The following is a 21,267-nucleotide window of genomic DNA, read 5'->3' as shown; positions in this document are numbered from 1 at the left end:
AGATAAAATAAAATAAAAAAGACTTACGCTTACAAACGGCTTATTGTGTAAGTGATCGGCTCTACATGTATCAGTGTTGACAAAGGCCATGTTGTGTCCTACCTGTGCAGTGTCTGTCGACCAGCCCAAAGCCTGGCTTGCAGGACACACACTTGTATGAGCCCAGGGAGTTCACACACTCCTGGCCAGGACACTGGGATAGGTCTGCACATTCATCCACGTCTGTACAGGTATCACCGTGTAGTCTGTAGCCAGTGAGACACGCACAGCTGTAGCTACCCTGGGTGTTCTCACAGTGACCGGTGGTGCACGGGCTGGGGGTCTGACGACACTCATCTATATCTGTAGGAAAGGAGAGGAGATTGCTGAAAAGGTAGTTGCCAATTTCAAATACACTATAAATGGATGTACTAATGGATGGATGGATGGACGGATGAAAGAAAAGAAAAAAAATCACAGGCACACAGGTATACCCCAGAACAGGCAATGGGGTTTTACCTGAGCATTGTCCATTGATCATGCTGAAGCCTGGCTTGCAGGACACACAGTTGTAAGAACCCTGAGAGTTGACACAGGCCTGACCAGGACACCTCAAAGGGTCCTCACACTCATCCACATCTGAAACAGATAAGAGCCAGAACATTAATAGACGGGCAGAATTTTATGATCCATAGATCGAAAGTTCCTTTCGCTGACAGGTTCAAAAAGAGGGAATGTAGGTAAATACAAAGGGTGGAGTCATTGCTGGTACCTGTGCAGGTCTCGCCTTGTAGTTTGTATCCTGTGTGGCAAACACACCTGTAGCTCCCAGGAGTGTTCTCACAACGACCATTGGTGCAAAGGCTGGGGGTCTGACGGCACTCGTCAACATCTACAGCAGGGGGCGACACAGAACGTTAGTGAAAGCTTATTATTTGGTTTTATGTATGACTGCTTCAGGACAAGGAGTGTTACCTGAGCATTGTTCGTTGAGCAGGTCAAAGCCTGGCGGGCAAGACACACACTTGTATGACCCTGGAGAGTTGACACAGGCCTGAACAGGACACCTCAAGGGGTCCTCACACTCATCCACATCTGGGGAAAGGGAGAATGATAGACAGGAAGTTTAATATGTCCAACTGACAAATAGTATAATTTCACCAACATCACACAATCGATGGTGAGTGAAGATGGCAACATATACAGGACAGTACCTTCAGTAGTGAAATAATGTTGAATTGATGCAGAGATGGCTTCCTTACCTTTACATGTGTTGCCCTCTAGCTTGTACCCAGTGCGGCAGACACATTTGAAGCTACCAGGGCTATTCTCACAGCGGCCGTTGTTACAGGGGTTAGAAACCTGATGACACTCGTCAATATCTGTGCCACCAAAAAAGTTTGTCCTTTACTCAAAGACTTGACAGTTAACAGTTGTGTCTATTTTCTTCTAGAATGATCACAAGGACTACTGTACAGCTATCACAATCGACATAACATTCCTTATAACAATCACGATCATGAAAATAATACTTATTGACTGCTGATGTTGGAATACTATGTTGAGTACGCGTCCCCTCTTACCTTGACACTGCGTCTGTTGGAAGTTGGCTCTGAAGCCAGCAGGACACACACACCTGTAGCCGCCTGGTGTATTGTCACACTCCCCAACAGAACAGGGACTGGGGGTCTGGAGGCACTCATTGACATCTAGAGATCCAGATGAGAAGAAAACAATAACACGAGGGACTCTCAGAGAACACTGACCAGAGTACCAGACCCCATTTCCTAACCCTTGAACTCCAAGTAGATCACAAGGCATTCCAGGGGGATGCCAGAAGGTCTCTCTCTATACCCAACAATACAGAGTAGCTGTTGTCTGAATAAACGTCCAGTGCACAGCTGCCGTGGCCAGCGACTGTGTGTGTGTGAGTGGTGTGTACAGTGGGGCTGTACCTATACAGCTGGTGCCCTGGGGTCCCGGCTGGTATCCAGAGGGGCAGCTGCACCTGTAGCCCCCTTCTGTGTTCTGGCAGCGGCCGCTGCCGCAGGGCGGGGAAGACGCCCTGCACTCGTCTATGTCTGAAAGGAAAGGGGGAATGAGTGGGGTTAAAGAGGTCAAGAGGAGCTGACCAACCCTACAGGTTGTAATCAAGCGGCCCCTCAGGGGAGGCGATTGCCAGGGGAGGCGATTGCAGTGAGATGCTTGTGGTACCGTAACCAGTCTGAAACTGACTCATCCATAATGACTAGCACATGTTCAATGACCGCACACTATAAATACAGCTGAGGCCCAGTACAGCATCAGGAATAGCCAACATTGGGATGTGTATGTGTGTTTGATGCTTCCCAATAGTAGCTAAATAGTGCAACTAGCAACAGTGCCCTAACAAAACAACATTCACCTTGACACCGAGTCTGCTGAGCGTTGAGTTGGTATCCCTCGTTACAGATGCAGGTATGTCTCCCTCCGGGCTGGTCCACACAACGGCCCTGTCCACACACCTGGGGCATGGTCTCACACACAACCCGCACTGGACGCCCAATCAGATACGCACGCACACACAAACACACACATTTAGTTAGCTTGTCTGTCACCGTTTCAAAAACGATTCCAAAGTGTGATCTTAGTAGTCATCTCATCCATATCAGCCACCTGAGGTTGTGAGAGGGAAGAGGGGATGCCACAGCGAATGGTGTGAGGAGGTTCTGACCTCATCTGGCTGCCTGATCTCTGTTTACATTGGAGAGCTGAACAACGAAGCTCTGACATACACTCATCCCATTCCACACTGTCCCTATAGAACCCTTTTTAGTTCAAGGTAGAACTCTTTTGGGTTCCATGTAGAACCCTCTATGGAAAGGGTTTTACATGGAACTCAAAAGGGTTTTACCCAGAACCAAAAAAGGTCCTTTAAGGTTCGAAATGGCACTTATTATTTTCTAAGTGTGCAGCTCATATATTTCTCAGGGACCATTATGAGGATGTATAGTCTCAGAACTCATTTGTTATGGGGCAGATTCAAGGCTGTGGGCATAAAAATGTTAAATTCCAGGTTACAGCACAAAACTGTCACCTCCCTCACGAGAAAAATAGTTAGCAGCTCTTTGACGGCCCCTACTTGAGATTCAAACCTGCCAACATGTGATAAACTAACAGTCCGGTGGTGAGCAGTTGGCTAACATTAGGCAAACGTTTTGCGACAAAACAGAGCATTGTACCCATCTGTTTACGGCTTATATCTGAGCCAGAGTTTCTGCGTGAGGGTACTCCCTCTTTGAATCTCTCTTCGTATTGCAAAGAAGTGCATTAAAGAATGTAAAACACTTTTTATCGACTGAGGTTTTGAAGTTGAGCTGTGTGTGTGTGTGTGTGTGTCAAATCAAATCCAATTTTTATTGGTCACATACAATTGGTTAGCAGATGATATTGCGAGTGTAGCGAAATGCTTGTGCTTGTGCTTCTAGTTCCGACAGTGCAGCAATATCTAACATGTAATCTAATAATTACACAACAACTACCTAATACACACAAATCTAAGTAAAGGACTGGAATAAGAATATTTACATATAAATATATGGATGAGCAATGACAGAGCGGCATAGGCAAGATGCAATAGATTATATAAAATACAGTATATACATATGAGATGAGTAATGTAAGATATGTAAACATTATTAAAGTGGCATTATTAAAGTGACTAGTGATCCATGTATTAAAGTGGCAGCAGCTTCTCTGTGTTAGTGATGGCTGTTTAACAGTCTGATGGCCTTGAGATAGAAGCTGTTTTTTCAGTCTCTCGTTCCCAGCTTTGATGCACCTGTACTGACCTCGCCTTCTGTTGTCCTTGATGATCTTTTTGGCCTTCCTGTGACATTGGGTGCTGTAGGTGTCCTGGAGGGCAGGTAGTTTGCCCCCGGTGATGCGTTGTGTAGACCGTACCACCCTCTGGAGAGCCTTGCGGTTGTGGGCGGTGCAGTTTCCGTGATGCAACTCAACAGGATGCTCTCAATTGTGCATCTGTAAAAGTGTGTGAGGGTTTTAGGTGACAAGCCAAATTTCTTCAGCCTCCTGAGGTTGAAGAGGTGCTGTTGCGCCTTCTTCACCACACTGTCTGTGTGGGTAGACCATTTCAGATTGTCCGTGATGTGTACGCCGAGGAACTTAAAACTTTCCACCTTCTCCACTGCTGTCCCGTCGATGTGGATAGGGGGGTGCTCCCTCTGCTGTTTCCTGAAATCCACGATCATCTCCTTTGCTTTGTTGACGTTGAAGTGGAGGTGTGTGTGTGCATGCGTGTGTAGGACAGGGTCGGCTAAGTACTCTAGCGGAGCCAGAAAAGGCCAGAGCCAGAAACACATCTGATGTCTTTGAAGGTGGATAAAACCGCCAGTAAAAATCGACGCTATCAGAGAATTCAACTCCATCTACCCATGATTCTTAAGCACTCATTAATCTGTTCCATTCTAAATGTGAACTCATGCTTTCAAGTGCTGTCACATAAAATGTGAGCAGAACGGACACAGGAAGACCAGTTGTCATACTTCAATGGAGAACTTTGAGCTTTTCTCACTCCACAGTACAGACTCCAAACTATATGCTTCTTTGTTCTTGAGTCAGGTGTGGAGTACCATAGTTAAGAGTTCTAACAGGGAATGACATGGAGTTGGCAGTGTGAGAGGCCAGAAAGTTGAACCAGCGTTTATCTGCAGTTGACCTAATCTTGGAGCCATTACTGTATCAAGATGAAACACTTTGTGGCTTTGGTGTTGTGGTGTACGATTTACGGTACCTGGCCTGGGGATGGGTGGGCGGGGCGTGACCAGAGATGGGAGGGGCTGGGCGGGTCTCACTGGAGATACTGGCCGTCGGTCAACTGGAGGCCATTGGGTCTGAGTGGGGGAACGAGCTGGAGAAACCAAAACCGCACCTAAACATTTACTGAGAATGTCTAGACACATTAGAGCTTCCGCTTGTTGAGAAGAGGCAGCTTGATATGAATTGTCTTTCTCACAGCCTTCTGGACACAAACATCAAACTTTAAACGTTCTAATTCTGTCTCAATAGTTGATGTTGCTCTGTGGAAATGACAAGAGTATATGAAGGGTTTGATTCCAAAACGCGATAAAATGCAAATGTTTCATATTTGCATTTTTTCTATGTGTATGAATTATGGCAGTTCTCAAACTTTAAAAACATTTACTTTAGATGTGCTTTAGAATGTGTTTTTTTGGTTGCAAAATGCGATATCTGTATCGTTTCATACCAAAATGTGCTATATCCAGAGACATGTGTTTAGAGAGTTAGATCCAGCAACGGGAAACAATAATAGACTACAGGCTGCAAACATACGGAGGCCGCAAACAGTGTGCTGTGTCACTCCAACAATAAGAATCAATCCATCCTTGCAAAGAATTGCGACAGACTTTCAATGTCCTTATTATTACTTAAATCTTTCCCTAAAGTGTATATAATCAAACTAAAATCTTTCCTTGATTTATCCTAATGAAAAAACCTGTAAAACCACAATACAATTGCTCCAAAAGTTGCTTAAATGTCCAAAAAGAAAACTCACATAGTATACACTACACTGTTCACCCTCTGAATACAAACTGACTATGATATTTGCACAATTTAGTTTAAACAAATAGATAATTTGTATATATATTTATTTACATATCAATACTTTATTACATGTAACTGTTTAAAACCCAATCTGGACACTTTTTCTATTGGAGTTCTGTTGGTTGGGGTGGATATATAGCGTTTTGCCACAAAGCATGATAATTTGTCTCTCTAAAATAAAATTACCTTATGATATATATATTGTAAGGTTTATATATTGTGTCTTCCTTTTCACTAGCCCATGTCATGGTAAAATAAAAAAATCCTAGATCTCTTTCATAAGATGTGGTTTTAATTAATGTCAATTTACAAACATTTCTGAAAATGTATATATTGCGTTCTGGAATGAAGCTCTTTATATACACTATACATTGAGGAATCTCCTTGAGGTTGCTAGGGGCTACTGTCTACTCACCTGTCACCACCGGGGTGGGTCCTGCTGTAACAGAGCTGGCTGGGATGTGTGGTCTGCCCTGGGAGGACAGGGAGCCTCCACTGGCTGCTGGCTGATGGGGTCTGGTCTGAGTGGTGAGCAGAGTAGTGATACCTGGTTGTTGAGGCCTGATTTGGGGAGTGAGAGAGCCTGAAGATTGTTGGTGACTAGTTTGGGGAGTCTGTGCACCACTACTGGCTGGTTGTTGTGGCCTGTTCTGTCCCGTGCTCTGGGATATGACAGGGGGACCTCCAGTCCCGTGCTGCTCCAGCAACCTCTGGTTGAACTGGATGACAGAGGCAGAGTAGTGGTAGCCAGGCCCTGCTGGGCAGATCTCCTTGAAAGCAACTTTCAGGAGCAAACAGAGAACGCCACAAGCAGGATTGAATTAGTTAGTATGTTTCACACACACACACACACACACACACACACACACACACACACACACACACACACACACACACACACACACACACACACACACACACACACACACACACACACACACACATATATATATATAAACAATTAATGAACATGCACCTGTGGAATGGTCATTAACCTCTTATGGCTAGGGGGCAGTATTTTCACGGCCGGATATAAAACGTACCCGATTTAATCTGATTATTACTCCTGCCCGGAAACTAGAATATGCATATAATTATTAGCTTTGGATAGAAAACACTCCAAAGTTTCTAAAACTGTTTGAATGGTGTCTGTGAGTATAACAGAACTCATTTGGCAGGCCAAAACCTGAGAAGATTCCAAACAGGAAGCGCTCTCTCTGACCATTTCATGGCCTTATTGATCATCTCTAACAAAAACAGGGGATCTCTGGCATGACGTGACACTTCCTACGGCTCCCATAGGCTCTCAGAACCCGGGAAAAAGCTGAATGACGTAATTCCAGGCCCTGGCTGAAAAGCATTAGCGCATTTGCTAAGTGGTCTATCAGCGGACAATGGGACTCAGGCTCGTGCACGAGACGACCCCATGTTTTTATTCTTTCGTCTTTGAACGGATACAACGACTCCCAGGCCGGAATATTATTGCTTTTTTACGAGAAAAATAGCATAAAAATTGATTTTAAACAGCGGTTGACATGCTTCGAAGTACGGTAATGGAATATTTAGAATTTTTTGTCACGAAATGCGTCGTGTTCGTAACCCTTCTTTACCATTCGGATAGTGTCTTGAACGCACAAACAAAACGGCGCTATTTGGATATAGCTATGGATTATTTTGAACCAAACCAACATTTGTTATTGAAGTAGAAGTCCTGGGAGTACATTCTGATGAAGACAGCAAAGGTAATAACATTTTTCTTATAGTAAATCTGACTTTGGTGAGGGCTAAACTTGGTGGGTGTCTAAATAGGCTAGCCCGTGATGGCTGGGCTATCTAGTCAGAATATTGCAAAATGTGCTTTCACCGAAAAGCTATTTTAAAATCGGACATGGCGATTGCATAAAGAAGTTCTGTATCTATAATTCTTAAAATAATTGTTATGTTTTTTGTGAACGTTTATCGTGAGTAATTTAGTAAATTCACCGGAAGTTTTCGGTGGGTATGCTAGTTCTGAACGTCACATGCTAATGTAAAAAAGCTGGTTTTTGATATAAATATGAACTTGATTGAACAAAACATGCATGCATTGTATAACATAATGTCCTAGGGTTGTCATCTGATGAAGATCATCAAAGGTTAGTGCTGCATTTAGCTGTGGTTTTGTTTTTTGTGACATTATATGCTAGCTTGAAAAATGGGTGTCTGATTATTTCTGGCTGGGTACTCTGCTGACATAATCTAATGTTTTGCTTTCGCTGTAAAGCCTTTTTGAAATCGGACAGTGTGGTTAGATAAAGGAGAGTCTTGTCTTTAAAATGGTGTAAAATAGTCATATGTTTGAAAAATTGAAGTTTTCGGATTTTAGAGGAGTTTGTATTTCGCGCCACGCCCATCATTGGATATTGGAGCAGGTGTTCCGCTAGCGGAACGTCTAGATGTAAGAGGTTTTAAGACACTAACAGCTTACAGACGGTAGGCAATTAAGTTCACAGTTATGAAAACTTAGGACACTAAAAGAGGCCTTTCTACTGACTCTGAAAAACACCAAGGGTCCCTGCTCATCTGCGTGAACGTGCCTTAGGCATGCTGCAAGGAGGCATGAGGACTGCAGATGTGTCCAGGGCAATAAATTGCAACGTCCGTACTGTGAGACGCCTAAGACAGCGCTACAGGGAGACAGGACGGACAGCTGATCATCCTCGTAGTGGCAGACCATGTGTAACAACACCTGCACAGGATCAGTACATCCAAACATCACACCTGCGAGACAGGTACAGGATGGCAACAACAACGGCCCGAGTTACACAAGAAACGCACAATCCCTCCATCAGTGCTCAGACTGTCCGCAATAGGCTGAGAGAGGCTGGACTGAGGGCTTGTAGGCCTGTTGTAAGGCAGGTCCTCACCAGACATCACCGGCAACAACATTGTCTATGGGCACAAACCTACCGTCTCTGAACCAGACAGGACTGGCAAAAAGTGCTCTTCACTGATGAGTCGCGCTTCTTTAGACTAGTTGAGTATCTGGAGCATCAGCATTTGTGGGATCGATTACAGGCTCAAAATGGCCAGAAACAAAGAACTTTCTTCTGAAACTCGACAGTCTTGTCTTGTTCTGAGAAATGAAGGCTATTCCATGCGAGGAATTGCCAAGAAACTGAAGATCTCATACAACGCTGTGTGCTACTCCCTTCACAGAACAGCGCTAACTGGCTCTAACCAGAATAGAAAGAGGAGTGGGAGGCCCCAGTGCACAACTGAGCAAGAGGAGAAGTACATTAGTGTCTAGTTTGAGAAACAGACACCTCACAAGTCCTCAACTGGCAGCTTAATGAAATAGTACCCGCAAAACACCAGTCTCAATGTCAACATTGAAGAGGCGACTCCGGGATGCTGGCCTTCAAGGCAGAGTTGCAAAGAAAAAGCCACATCTCAGACTGGCCAATAAAAAGAAAAGATTAAGATGGGCAAAAGAACACAGACACTGGACAGAGAAAACCAGTCAGTATCTGGTGTGACCACCATTTGCCTCATACAGCACAACACATCTCCTTCGCATAGAACTGTGGCCTGTGGAATGTTGTCCCACTCCTCTTCAATGGCTGTGTGAAATTGCTGTATATTGGAACACTCTGTCGTACACAATGATCCAGAGCATCCCAAACATGCTCAATGGGGACATGTCTGGTGAGTATGCAGGCCATGGAAGAACTGGGACATTTTCAGCTTCCAGCAACATGAGGCCGTGTATTATCATGCTGAAACATGAGGTGATGAGAGCAGATGAATGGCACGACAATGGACATCAGGATCTCGTCACGGTATCTCTGTGTATTTAAATTACCATCGATAAAATGCAATTGTGTTCGTCGTCCATAGCTTATGCCTGCCCATACCATAACCCCACCGCCACCATGGGGCACGTTGACATCAGCAAACCGCTCGCCCACATGACACCATACACGTGGTCTGCAGTTGTGAGGCCTGTTGGACGTACTGCCAAATTCTCTAGATGGAGGCGGCTTATGGTAAAGAAATTAACATTCAATTATCTGGCAACAGCTCTGGTGCACATTCCTGCAGTCAGCATGCCAATTACAAAATCCCTCAAAACATGAGACATCTGTGGCGTTGTGTTGTGTGACAAAACTGCACATTTTAGAGGCCTTTATAGCCCCCAAACACAAGGCATCTGTGTAATGATCATGCTATTTAATCAGCTTCTTGATATATCACACCTGTCAGGTAGATGGATTATCTTGGCAAAGGAGAAATGCTCACTAACAGGGATGTAAACACATTTGTGCACAACATTTGAGAGAAATAAGCTTTTTGTGAGTATGGATAATTTCTGGGATCTTTTATTTCAGCTCATGAAACATGGCACCAACACTTTACATGTTGTGTTTGTATTTTTGATCAATGTACATACTGTGACATAGGCAAATGTTAACACTGGTCATTAGCTGCATTATGATTATCCAATGCCGGTCCAGTATGATGTGGAGGTTTGAATCAGAATAGGGATGCTCACCTGATCCAAAGTAGGGACACCTCTCACAGTTCTTGCCCCAGGCCTTGCCCACGCGGCTGCAGCAGCAGATCTGCTTGGTGATGTTCCTAAGGATAGGCACGGAGCAGCTACCAGGGCCAGAGCCAGAGTTCAGGATACGATAGCACTGGTTTTTATCCTCCGAGATCACCTTATGGGCTGCAAGGAGGAGGACAGGGTGAGGACATGCCAATGGGTGAATGGTAGAGAGAAGATAGCGTTTATTATAGCCATACAGAAACAGCTTCATTTCCAAAAAGGCCTCAAGCAAAATAATACACCAAACCCAACATGCAGGCCCAACACATGCTGATTGTTGATTGGCAATCTATCTTGAAATATAATGATGGTGTACTCTTCGTCTTTGCTTTTTGTGTCACAATTCTCTGGTACTTCTGGTATTTGATCTTAGCTTAGAAAACAGTAGGCATTCTGTTGCTTTAGTCGGGTTAAAAAACACAGAAATATTCAACTGAAGACAGACAATGAGTTGCAGAACTACCTGACGTCAGAAAAAAGAAGAAACGTCAGAAATAAATCGCTGTTAAACCATCGATTCAGAGAGCAAGAAAACAGAAAAGCTCAAAGCATTTCCATGAACATTTTGGCAACACATTATTTAAAGATGTCCGCTCAGAGTCAACGATGCACACAAAACAGACAGCTTCCAGCAGTTAGAGCAAAGTGCTGGGGCGGACTGGATAGAGAGGGAGCCCACAGACAAGCAGATACAAACTGCGTCAGATCCAAAGGCAACACATAGGGGTCACAGGCCAACCAGCATTTCAGAAGCACTGACCATCGTAAAATGCCGGTTAGAATAAGCAGGCCAAGTGTCACAGAACTTCAGGCGCTGTAATGTCATGTTTATGATGTGCGTTTAGATGTGTAATGTATGTTTTATGTATGATATAATACAGCACAGTTAATGTAAAGTATTACTGAATATTGTTCAATCTAAAAGCGTGTGGAATTTGAACTCATTTTTGGGATCAGAGCATGAATAAAGATAATGGAAATATTTATTGCATGAAGTAGTCTACTGTCCTACAGAGTGTTTCCCCTATATTCATTTAGCTGCTAAATCGTTGCCGCCACTCCAAAAGATAGAAAATTATTTTCGGTAACTACAACATTTTCAGTGTAAACTCAAATGACTAAAACCATATATAAAGTATGTACAAATGATAATGAAGCTATATATAGTACCAGTCAAAAGTTTTTTTTGTTATTTTTACTATTTTCTACATCGTAGAATAATAGTGAAGACATCAAAACTATGAAATAACAAATATGGAATCATGTAGTAACCAAACAAAGTGTTAAAAAAATCAAAATATATTTTATATTTTTGAGATTGTTGCAAGTAACAACCCTTTGCCTTGATGACAGCTTTGAACACTCTTGGCATTCTCTCAACCAGCTTCATGAGGTAGTCACCTGGAATGCATTTCAATAAACAGGTGTGCCTTGTTAAGAGATCCTTCTTAATGCGTTTGAGCCAATCAGTTGTGTTGTGACATGGTAGGGTTGGTATACAGAAGATAGCCCTATCTGGTAAAAGACCAAGTCCATAATATGGCAAGAACAGCTCAAATAAGCAAAGAGAAATAACAGTCCATCATTACTTTAAGACAGGAAGGTCAGTCAATCCGGAAAATTGCAAGAACTTTTAAAGTTTCTTCAAGAGCAGTCGCAAAATCCATGAAGCACTATGGTGAAACTGGCTCTCATGAGGACCGCCAGAGGAAAGGAAGACCCACAGACCCGCTGCAGAAGATAAGTTCATTTAGTTACCAGCCTCAGAAATTGCAGCCCAAATAAATGCTTCAGAGTTCAAGTAACAGACACATCTCAACATCAACTATTCAGAGGAGACTGCGTGAATCAGGCCTTCATGGTCAAATTGCTGCAAAAAAAAACACTACTAAAGGACACCAATTAGAAGAAGAAGAGACCAGCTTGGGCCAAGAAACACGAGCAATGGACATTAGACCGGTGGAAATCTGTCTTTTGATCTGATGAGTCCAAATTTGAGATTTTTGGTTCCAACTGTCTTGTCTTTGTGAGACGCAGAGTAAGTGAATGGATGATCTCTGCATGTGTGGTTCCCACCGTGAAGCATGAAGGAGGAGGTGTGATGGTGCTTTGCTGGTGATACCGTCTGTGATTTATTTAGAATTCAGGGCACACTTAACCAGCATGGCTACCACAGCATTCTACAGCGATACGCCATCCCATCTGGTTTGCACTTAGTGGGACTATCATTTGTTTTCAACAGGACAATGACCCAACACACCTCCAGGCTGTGTAAGGGCTATTTGACCAAGAAGGAGAGTGATGAGTGCTGCATCAGATGACCTGGCCTCCACAATCACCCAACCTCAACCCAATTGAGATGGTTTGGGATGAGTTGGACCGCAGAGGCAAAGGAAGGCTACTTTGAATAATCTAAAATATATTTGTTTAACACTTTTCTGGTTACTATATGATTCCATATGTGTTATTTCATAGTGTTGATGTCTTCACTATCATTCTACAATGTAGAAAATAGTACAAATAAAGAATAACCCCTGAATGAGTAGGTGTGTCCAAACTTCTGACTGGTACTGTACATCTTTTTTATAATATCATCTTTGAGAGCTAACAATCACCAAAATAAAAACTAGACAGTCAGGGAGAATCTAAAATTCCCCAAAAATGTCATGACATGGGGCCCCCATTGATTTTGTTATAATGCTTGAGACACTAGGATAGCATAAAACACGGCATAAGCCATGACAAAAAATTTGTAGAATTGCAGGAAATTATCTTTAAAAAACATTTTTTTTTTTAACCTGGTCTCTTTACTCAACATGTTTTTGTATGTGAGGTTGTGTGTATAGTGTTTTGTACAGTTCAGCTCCATAGAACCTTAGCCATGCGTTATTCCTGCTCATTCCAGACCCCGCGGCACAGCGAGCACAGTATTCCCTTCCTCTCCTTCGAGCGGAGCGCCCTGTAGGCTACTTACAGATACAGATCCCGTGAGAGGCGTCCAGTATGTATCCTTGCCTGCAGACACAACTGTAGCTCCCCCGAGTGTTCAAACAGTTCCCGTTCTCACAGAAGCCTGGCTGCAAACACTCATTAACATCTAGGAAGGGAAACACCAGGGTCACATCCCTATTCACTAACCCCATCCATCCATCCATCCACAGGATCCACAGACAGGAAACTGTCATGTACCCTCTTCCTGAAGGCCGGGGAGATAATAGGGCTCCCCACTGATAGTGAGAGCTGAACCTTGACTGACTGAGTGACAGACTGTATACTGTACTTGCAGGGGAGGCCCTGATCACAGAGGACATTCATATTCTGGGGATATTAACAGTGACTGACTTGAAATCCAATGAGGATGGCTAGACATGACAAACATTTGTGCTTAGAGTTCATTCCCTGTGAAACAAATACACTTTGTAAACTGTAGGGTTTAACTGAGAACTTGGAAGAACTATCCCCAACCTGAAATCCTAATCTTGGAAACACTAAAAAGTCTGGCTACATCCAACGTGAGTGTAAAAGAAAACCATAACATAAACATATCGGTGTTTATCCAACCTGTCCTCATCAATATCGTAGCAGCTTATAACACAAGGTGTGACTCTCAGGGAGTTAGGGAGATTGAGTGAGTGATGCAACAGGGCCCTGGTGTTGTCATTACGTCTCATAAAATCTGGCTCCATGCTTTTCCTGGAGAAATGGTTTTCCAGCAGTCAGGTTATACAACCGTCTGGCCTAACTTACACTGCATCTGTTGGGTAATAGCAGTGAACTGAACTGTTTGGTAATAGGAGTGAACTGAACTCATTCCCAATTCACTGTAGACCTTCTTGCTACAAATAGACATTCAAAGGCAACGTTGCATATATGGTTTGCATCACCACCTGTCAGCACCTAATCCATTTGAGTTACAACTGTATGTTAAATGTTTCCATATAGATGCAGGAATGAAAAAGTTCCTCCTGCCAAATAACAGTAATACGTATATCCATTGAGGCATGTTAGTGAGGTGAATATGCTCCTTTATGTTATAGAATTTAGCTTACAGATCAATGTAGTTTTTTTCTCCCCATTTATTTCAGCTGCTAACTAATGTGCATGTATAATCCCAGTATCCCCAATCCTATTCTAAAGAATCACAGGTGATGTTTTTACAATATGCAATTCATGAACAGGTGGGTCAACTAAAACTACAGTACGTGCATTTGATCATACGGATAAGTGGCATGGTGTCACTGTGACCTGCCTTTGGGTATGTGCCCCTCTCAGATAAATAGCAGATTCACCACGAATGAGCGCAACCACATTGGTATTTCCCATCTGAGTGCCATCCCATGTTTTTGAACGGGCCTGAATGAGTCATAGCCAGCATGATAGCATTTGCTTGTTACCATCAGGGGAGATGGGTGCTCTGTTTTCTCCTATCCCTCTCATATCTTATCAGGCTCTACAGAGACGGATGAAGCGGCCCTTCCATAGCGGCAGATAATCAAGGCATGGCTCGTGGTTTCAGAGTTTATCGTCTCAGACTATTCAGCGCTAGATCTCTGGGCCAAGTGACAAGACTGGGTTGAATAATGAGCTGCTTCAAAGTGCTTTTCTATGTGTGTGTGGGTGAGCTGAGTCTATATGGAATATGACAAGCTAAGGAGACAGCTGCTGATTTGATGAAGTGATATTGTACATTAATCCACTCAAAACATCAAATGAAAATGAGAGAGGCCATATTGTGAAGATGGACCATTGCAATGCTTCTCTTTTTCACACCTATTTGACCTGGTAGTTGTTTTAAAATAAATACTGTCAAACAAAATGTTGTAACATTTCAACACACATCTCTTCCGGTTAGTTCTGTTCCAGACACAAAGAGATTAAACGTGCTGAGATAGGATGTAAGTACACTTAGAATAAAAAGTGCTATTTAGAACCTAAAAGGGTGAATGCTGTCCCCATAGTAGAACCCTTTGAAGAACCCTATTTGGTTCCAGGTAGAACCCTTTTGAGTTCCAGGTAGAACCCTTTCCACAGAGGGTTCAACATGGAACCCAAAAGATTTCTACCTGGAACCAAAAAGGTATGGGAACACCCAAAGAACCCTTTTGGAACCCGTTTTTCTAAGATTGTAGACGACCACCATCATTCTACAGATGGAACTCACCAACACACTGGGTGCCGTTGATCCTCTCAAATCCAGCCGGACAGCTCCCATCGACTCCATTTCCTGAAAAGGCAATTCACATAATGATGATTAAATAGCAATACTCGAGAGACCGTATGTCAGCCCTACTGATGTAAAGGGAAAGGGGATACCTAGTCATGTAGTGCCAATAGCTGTATCTACAACCAGAGTGATAGGCAAGAAAAGATTGACCCATGTTTCTCCTGCAGAGCCTGGACGAGATTTCAGATTATTTTAGTGCTCAATCTGTGTGTACTGTATATACAGTCCCTGATCCCACCATGGAAGACGAGCAGCATGTAGCACCACAGAGAGAGAGCCAAGCGTACAGGAGCCATGGGATACACCGGAGCGTTCTGGGCCAATTAAACCAAGCGGAGCAAATAAAGGGTTTTTACCATACGAGCATGACGACTCACCGTCAGTCTAGAGTGGAAAACCCCCTTATCTAACATTGGCTAACAATCCCATCTCCGGCGAGTTAGCTAGCTATGTTACTCCCAATTGTTTGCTGGACTGTTGGCAGCCTAAATCACACACTGTTGGTCACCTGTCTGCTAACAATCTCCCTCCCAGCTGTCTCTCCTCTCACATCCAACAAAGCTCTATTCGGAGGACCTTTACAGGCTTGGGAGACAAATGGGAAGTTGTGAAGTGACTTGAGGTCGCTGAGTAAAGATTCAAAGGACATTCCTCAAAGGAAATGGAAAGTTTAAAGTACTTAGTGCTTCAAACGACCGTGATCCCAGGCCAGAGTTTTGGACAAGGCCTCTATTGTTCGGTATGAACCATTTATTTATGGGAATGTTTGGGGAAGTTGTTTGCAAGGAGGGAGACATTGCGAATTGATGAGGTTTTCATCGTAGTCTAAATCAAAATGAGGAAAACCATGATATTTTCAAGACTGTTGAACAGAGAGAAAAACAGCCCGGTGATTTATTTCTGTATTTATCAATGACCCGACATAATGCTATATATTTCTTACTGGCTCCGGCTAAGCGTGGAGTTAATCTATTACATAATATGTCCATTACTGATAGCAACAATAATACTGTGGAATAGTATGAATTCCCTGTTAGTCTAACAGGAACAGATACAAACAAGACCATGTTGATTTCTAGGCTTTGCTATCTAAAACAAGTAAGTACATTCTTTCACTGGCATGGCTGAGGAGAGTTACCTAAAAAATAATAATGGCTGTCTGGGTTCCTGTTAAAATGATTAGCGGTGATGAAAGAAGTTAAAAACAGAACATTAGCTCACTACTTTTTGACATGATGTTGATATGGTCTAGGAGGCGAGAGGGTAAAGCCAACTTTTGGACAAATATGGCTAAGAAAAAAGTACATTCCAGTCAGGTTAGTCAGGTCTGGAGTAAAACATTACAACTTTATGTGCTGTGTATAACTGGTTAATAATGTGATATTACGGAAGTTCTTATTTCATTTCAGACAACAAGAACCGTCGTGACATCTGGTTTAAGGTTTCTAAAAGGAATTCCACTCCAATCTACAGCATTCCTGTCTTTTGAAAAACCAGAGTCAATGTGAATAAGGTAGTGAAGGTGAGATTAACAAGAACAAGCTGGTAAGGTAGCCACTATACTGTAGCATGGGACATACATTTTTGAAAAATGTATTTAAGTGTCACTCTGCAATAATACAAACATGGTACAGGTGTCATCTACAATACATTCCATCAGCTATACACATGTATACATAAACAAAAAACAAAGTACATATGATCAGTGTAATACAGGTGTAACTCATTTGTTATTGTTGCACCTGGGATTACTAATCAGCAGTGACCTCCCCATTTGTTTCTGGTATACAATGATTGGCTTTGAGATGAGGGGTAGGTACACAAAGGGGACAGATGGTGGTGGGGCATCTACACAAGAAATGGGAGAAAAAGGATGAACCCCCTTTGTGATAGAAAGACTGAAAGGAGAGTACAAGTGTAGTGGAAGAGAAGAGGGACACGGACAAAAGAGAAAAGTTCAGTTTAAAGGAGAACTGGGAAAGGGCACACTGTAGAAGTCAGACAGGTGACTACTAGAGCGGGGGGGGGGGTATTTTACCTGTGTTAGGGGGACATAGGACACACTTGTTGATGCCCCAGGCCAGTCCAATCCCTCGGCAGCAAGTGTCCTGACTCCTGAGTCCTGGGAGAGGTGAGCTGCACTGAGGGGGTAGAGGAGAAAAAAAGAGCATTGGATTTAAACTGGCACAACCACAATGAGAGATGCCACCCATTTCTATTGGATTGCTTTAGACTTAGCTACATCATTTGATGCATTTGACATATATACAGGTAACTGCCAAAATAAAGGAAACACCAACATAAACCGTCTTAATAGGATGCTGGGCCACCATGAGGCACCAGAACAGCTTTAATGCACCTTCTAGCCATGCTAGCCAAAATAATGGGCAACTGGGCCTGCCCAGCATTTTATACATGACCCTAAGCATGATGGGATGTTAATTCCACACCTGTGTGAAAGCACCTGCTTGCAGGTGCTTTCCCTCATTTACTTAAGTGTTTCCTTTATTTTGGTAGTTATCTGTAGGTATCAATAGTAGAAGAAATTAATCTGGCCGTCTCACCTGGCCGTTGCGGACCTCCCTGAAGCAGTACTTGAACACAGAAGATTCTGTGTAGGTGGAGTTATCGTGGAGGGTCTGGGCCTGGACTCTGGGTTTAGGTGCTGTGGCTGCAGCCCTCTCCCCTGGCAGAACACTGGTGCTGGCCCCCGAGATGCCTGCTGACCAGGTGACCGTCTCCGACTGCTCCCTAACCGTGCCTGGCCCATACCCCACCTTCAGCACCTGGTGGATCTTCACGCTGGCCTCTGGTGGGTGCTGCACCCGCACCTTCACCATGGATGAGCCAGATGCTGGGGGGAGGGAGAGAGAAGAATGGGAGTTTAATAGATTTTTTTATTTAAGCTTTATTTATTTAAGCTTTATTTAACTAGGCAAGTCAGTTAAGAACAAATTGTTATTTACAATGACGGTCTACCCCGGTAAAACCCGGACGACGCTGTGCCAATTGTCCCTATGGGACTCCCAATCACGGTGGTTGTGATACAGCCTGGAATCGAACCAGGGTCTGTAGTGATGCCTCTAGCACTGAGATGCAGTGCCTTAGACCGCTGTGCCACTTGGGTGGGGGTTAGCATTAGCAAACATTGCTGACTCCACAAAGTCTCTGCACAGAGCATGACCTGACCCACTGTGCCTCCAGGGGTCAGAGGTCATTCTATGATGGACCTTTCACTTGAACGCAGTCCTGGTCGTTCACATTCACCACCCGCTGAATGATTGACTTTGCATTTTTGTGCTGACGGCTAACTAAGAAAGTGGATATGAATGGGAGCTGCCATGTATGTGAGGTGCCTTTGGTGCGTGACACGCACGGCCTTTGATGTGGTTGAAATTGAAAGGTAAATATTGAATGGCGGTCTTTAGTGTTTTATCTTGGCCAGGTCGCAGTTGTAAATGAGAACTTGTTCTCAACTGGCCTACCTGTTTAAATAAAGATGAAATAAAAATATATTTTTTACATTTGTTAGGAAGCTAGTGTGAAGTCCTGTTACTATAGCAGATCATAGGATCTGCTATAGTAAAGGAAGGTGTGTGTGGGGTATCCACATCCCTGTATGTCTAAAAATGGAGTGGTTGTTCTCCTAAAACATGCTATTACTGCGAGTCATGATGGCAGCCTCATATCGTTTAGAGACTGGAGTGAAACGTTGTCACAACATTTCCCCCACGGTGTCGCTACTACACTGCCAAGAGGCCCAGGCTGAGCGGAAGGCCCGACCCTGACTCATACCGCAACCTTTTCTTGGGCTTTATTTACAGACTAAAAAGGCAAGGAGATAATCAGTTAACTCTGGGTGACTGAATGTCCCAGATCTGTTTATGCTAAAGGAACTGTTGTGCACGATTTGTTCTAGGCTGAAAAAAACGAGAACGCGGAGAACAAGGCTCATTAAAATCAAGACCCAGGACCTTGGGAGTCTTCACTTCCTACCCATCCGTAATATCAGAGCCATAGCACCTGGTTTACTATTCAGGGCTATACGCAACCGTTTACACTGGGCCCTGGAGATATGCAGCCAACACAATGTTTCGTTTACAGATGCAGTTTGGACTGTGTTTTCATTTGCCCCAAAACAATGAGAGTGCAAATGGGTCTTTTGTTCTATGATCGTGCTGTGGATTTTAGAAGGCTCAATTGGACCCAAACATGTCTCAGGCGTCCGTTCGCCGTGGTTAACAAGCAATCCCATTGTCTCACCCCTGCAGGGTATCCCCATAACCGTTCATAGACTAACTCTGAGGTAATTTGGAATTTACTCGCTGCTTGTCTACACCCCACTTGAGTTGTGACAAAATGTACTACGTAGGTTCTCATTCCCGTTTTTAATTGCCTGTTCACTACTTCACACTGTGGTTCTCATTCCCGTTTTTAATTGCCTGTTCACTACTTCACACTTTCTGGCCGTGTCATATGGGCCAGTGTTGCAGTAATGGCCGACCTCGTCCTCACAGCTGGTCCTAACAGCACAACAGAGGTGTCCTTTGTCTGTTTTTCACGCAAAAAAATAAAGGTGACCTCACAAGGTTCACGCATGAAAGGTTAGCCATTTAGCTGCAAGGAGATGAACAGAACATTCAAAACACTCCTAAAGCGAAGAGAGGAAATGACTGAATGACATTCACCACAGGCTGCATAGCCCTAAATGGTGGTGCAATTGATGGTTGTCAAACTGTGGTTGTGATGCTAAATTGTATCACAAGTTGCCAAGGAAGTAGAATGTAAGCGTCCTGGCTGCACTAGAACAAATATCAGTGTAGCAAAATTGCCATCAGAAAGAGGTACAGTATATTGCTGATATAAGTGGATTTGCGAGATGTGCATGGACAAAGATGTTTTATGATGAACACTACAGAATAGAGCCCCACAGTGTAGGTATCAAAATACCCATAATACCTAGCAATCAAACAGGGAAATTATTCCAATAATTTTTCCACTATTCATTTGTTTTGTGAAGGCTTACCCTGGCATGATGTTTGATAACCATGTAAATCTCTCTCGGACAAGGTGACATCAATATATTCAGATTTGAACATGCTAATTAGCATTAAAGTAGACATCATGCAAGACTACAAAATCCCTGCAAGCTCCTGCACATCTTCTCTAGCAGACACCTTTGCTAACAGGTATTGTGTCAATTTAAAACTTGCACAAGATTTATTCATCACTAAATTTAGCTAACATTAGATAGTTAATCCAGAGATCCTTACCTTTGCCTCGATTCATCAGTCTTGTCCAGATCATTATGGCATTTGTTGTTCTTTATGATAGCCACATTAGCAGCTAATTAGCATTTCATTTTTGGGGGTAAAATACAGGTGAATATATTGATAAAAGTCACCCTGTCCTGGAGAGATTTACACAGTTATCAAAACCTCACGCCACAGTAAGCCTACACTAAACACAGCCCTTATTTTAAGTGTTTCTAAAATCCCTTATGGGAAAAATGAATGGTGAAAAAAATGATTGGAACCATTTCCTTGTTTGACCGCTAGGCTTTATGGGTATTATGACTCATACTGTGGTACTATATTGGCAGGTCAGCTAAGTCTAAGACCCCACTTCAACGTAGGCCTCCTCAGTGAGTTTGTGTAAGCCCTCAGATCTCCACTCCCAAAACGCTCTCCCAGTTCTGGAATAGAGCGTGGACTTGTAGAAGCAGCTCGTCAACATAACTGACCCTGACATTTCATTTGTTAGTATGAGCTCAGCATACTGCTTAGATTTCAATGTCATTAACTTTTGGTTGCGTTTCACCAGCCCTCCCACCCCCCCTTGGAGCGAA

The 21,267-nt window shown here is 43.3% G+C and overlaps 1 protein-coding gene across 3 annotated transcripts in view; it reads right to left on the bottom strand.

Moving 5' to 3' along the window:
• Positions 1-21,267, bottom strand: part of LOC115163028 (latent-transforming growth factor beta-binding protein 4) — a 69,480-nt gene that overhangs the window by 11,059 nt on the left and 37,154 nt on the right. For 2 of the 3 annotated variants that reach the window (XM_029714601.1, XM_029714603.1), the window contains 15 exons: positions 17,984-18,273; positions 17,458-17,560; positions 15,357-15,419; positions 13,170-13,292; positions 10,139-10,315; positions 6,020-6,385; positions 4,772-4,888; positions 2,384-2,512; positions 1,935-2,060; positions 1,563-1,688; positions 1,242-1,361; positions 955-1,074; positions 752-871; positions 499-618; positions 103-342 (listed from right to left, as the gene is read on the bottom strand). In XM_029714601.1, the coding sequence (XP_029570461.1) occupies positions 103-342; positions 499-618; positions 752-871; positions 955-1,074; positions 1,242-1,361; positions 1,563-1,688; positions 1,935-2,060; positions 2,384-2,512; positions 4,772-4,888; positions 6,020-6,385; positions 10,139-10,315; positions 13,170-13,292; positions 15,357-15,419; positions 17,458-17,560; positions 17,984-18,273 (2,340 nt within the window). The remainder of the gene's footprint in view (positions 1-102; positions 343-498; positions 619-751; positions 872-954; positions 1,075-1,241; positions 1,362-1,562; positions 1,689-1,934; positions 2,061-2,383; positions 2,513-4,771; positions 4,889-6,019; positions 6,386-10,138; positions 10,316-13,169; positions 13,293-15,356; positions 15,420-17,457; positions 17,561-17,983; positions 18,274-21,267) is intronic. The other variant, XM_029714602.1, reaches the window with a different exon arrangement.

The sequence above is a fragment of the Salmo trutta genome, chromosome 26 (genome assembly GCF_901001165.1).
Source record: "Salmo trutta chromosome 26, fSalTru1.1, whole genome shotgun sequence".
NCBI lineage: Eukaryota > Metazoa > Chordata > Actinopteri > Salmoniformes > Salmonidae > Salmo > Salmo trutta.
This window is presented reverse-complemented; position numbering and strand designations above follow the sequence as displayed.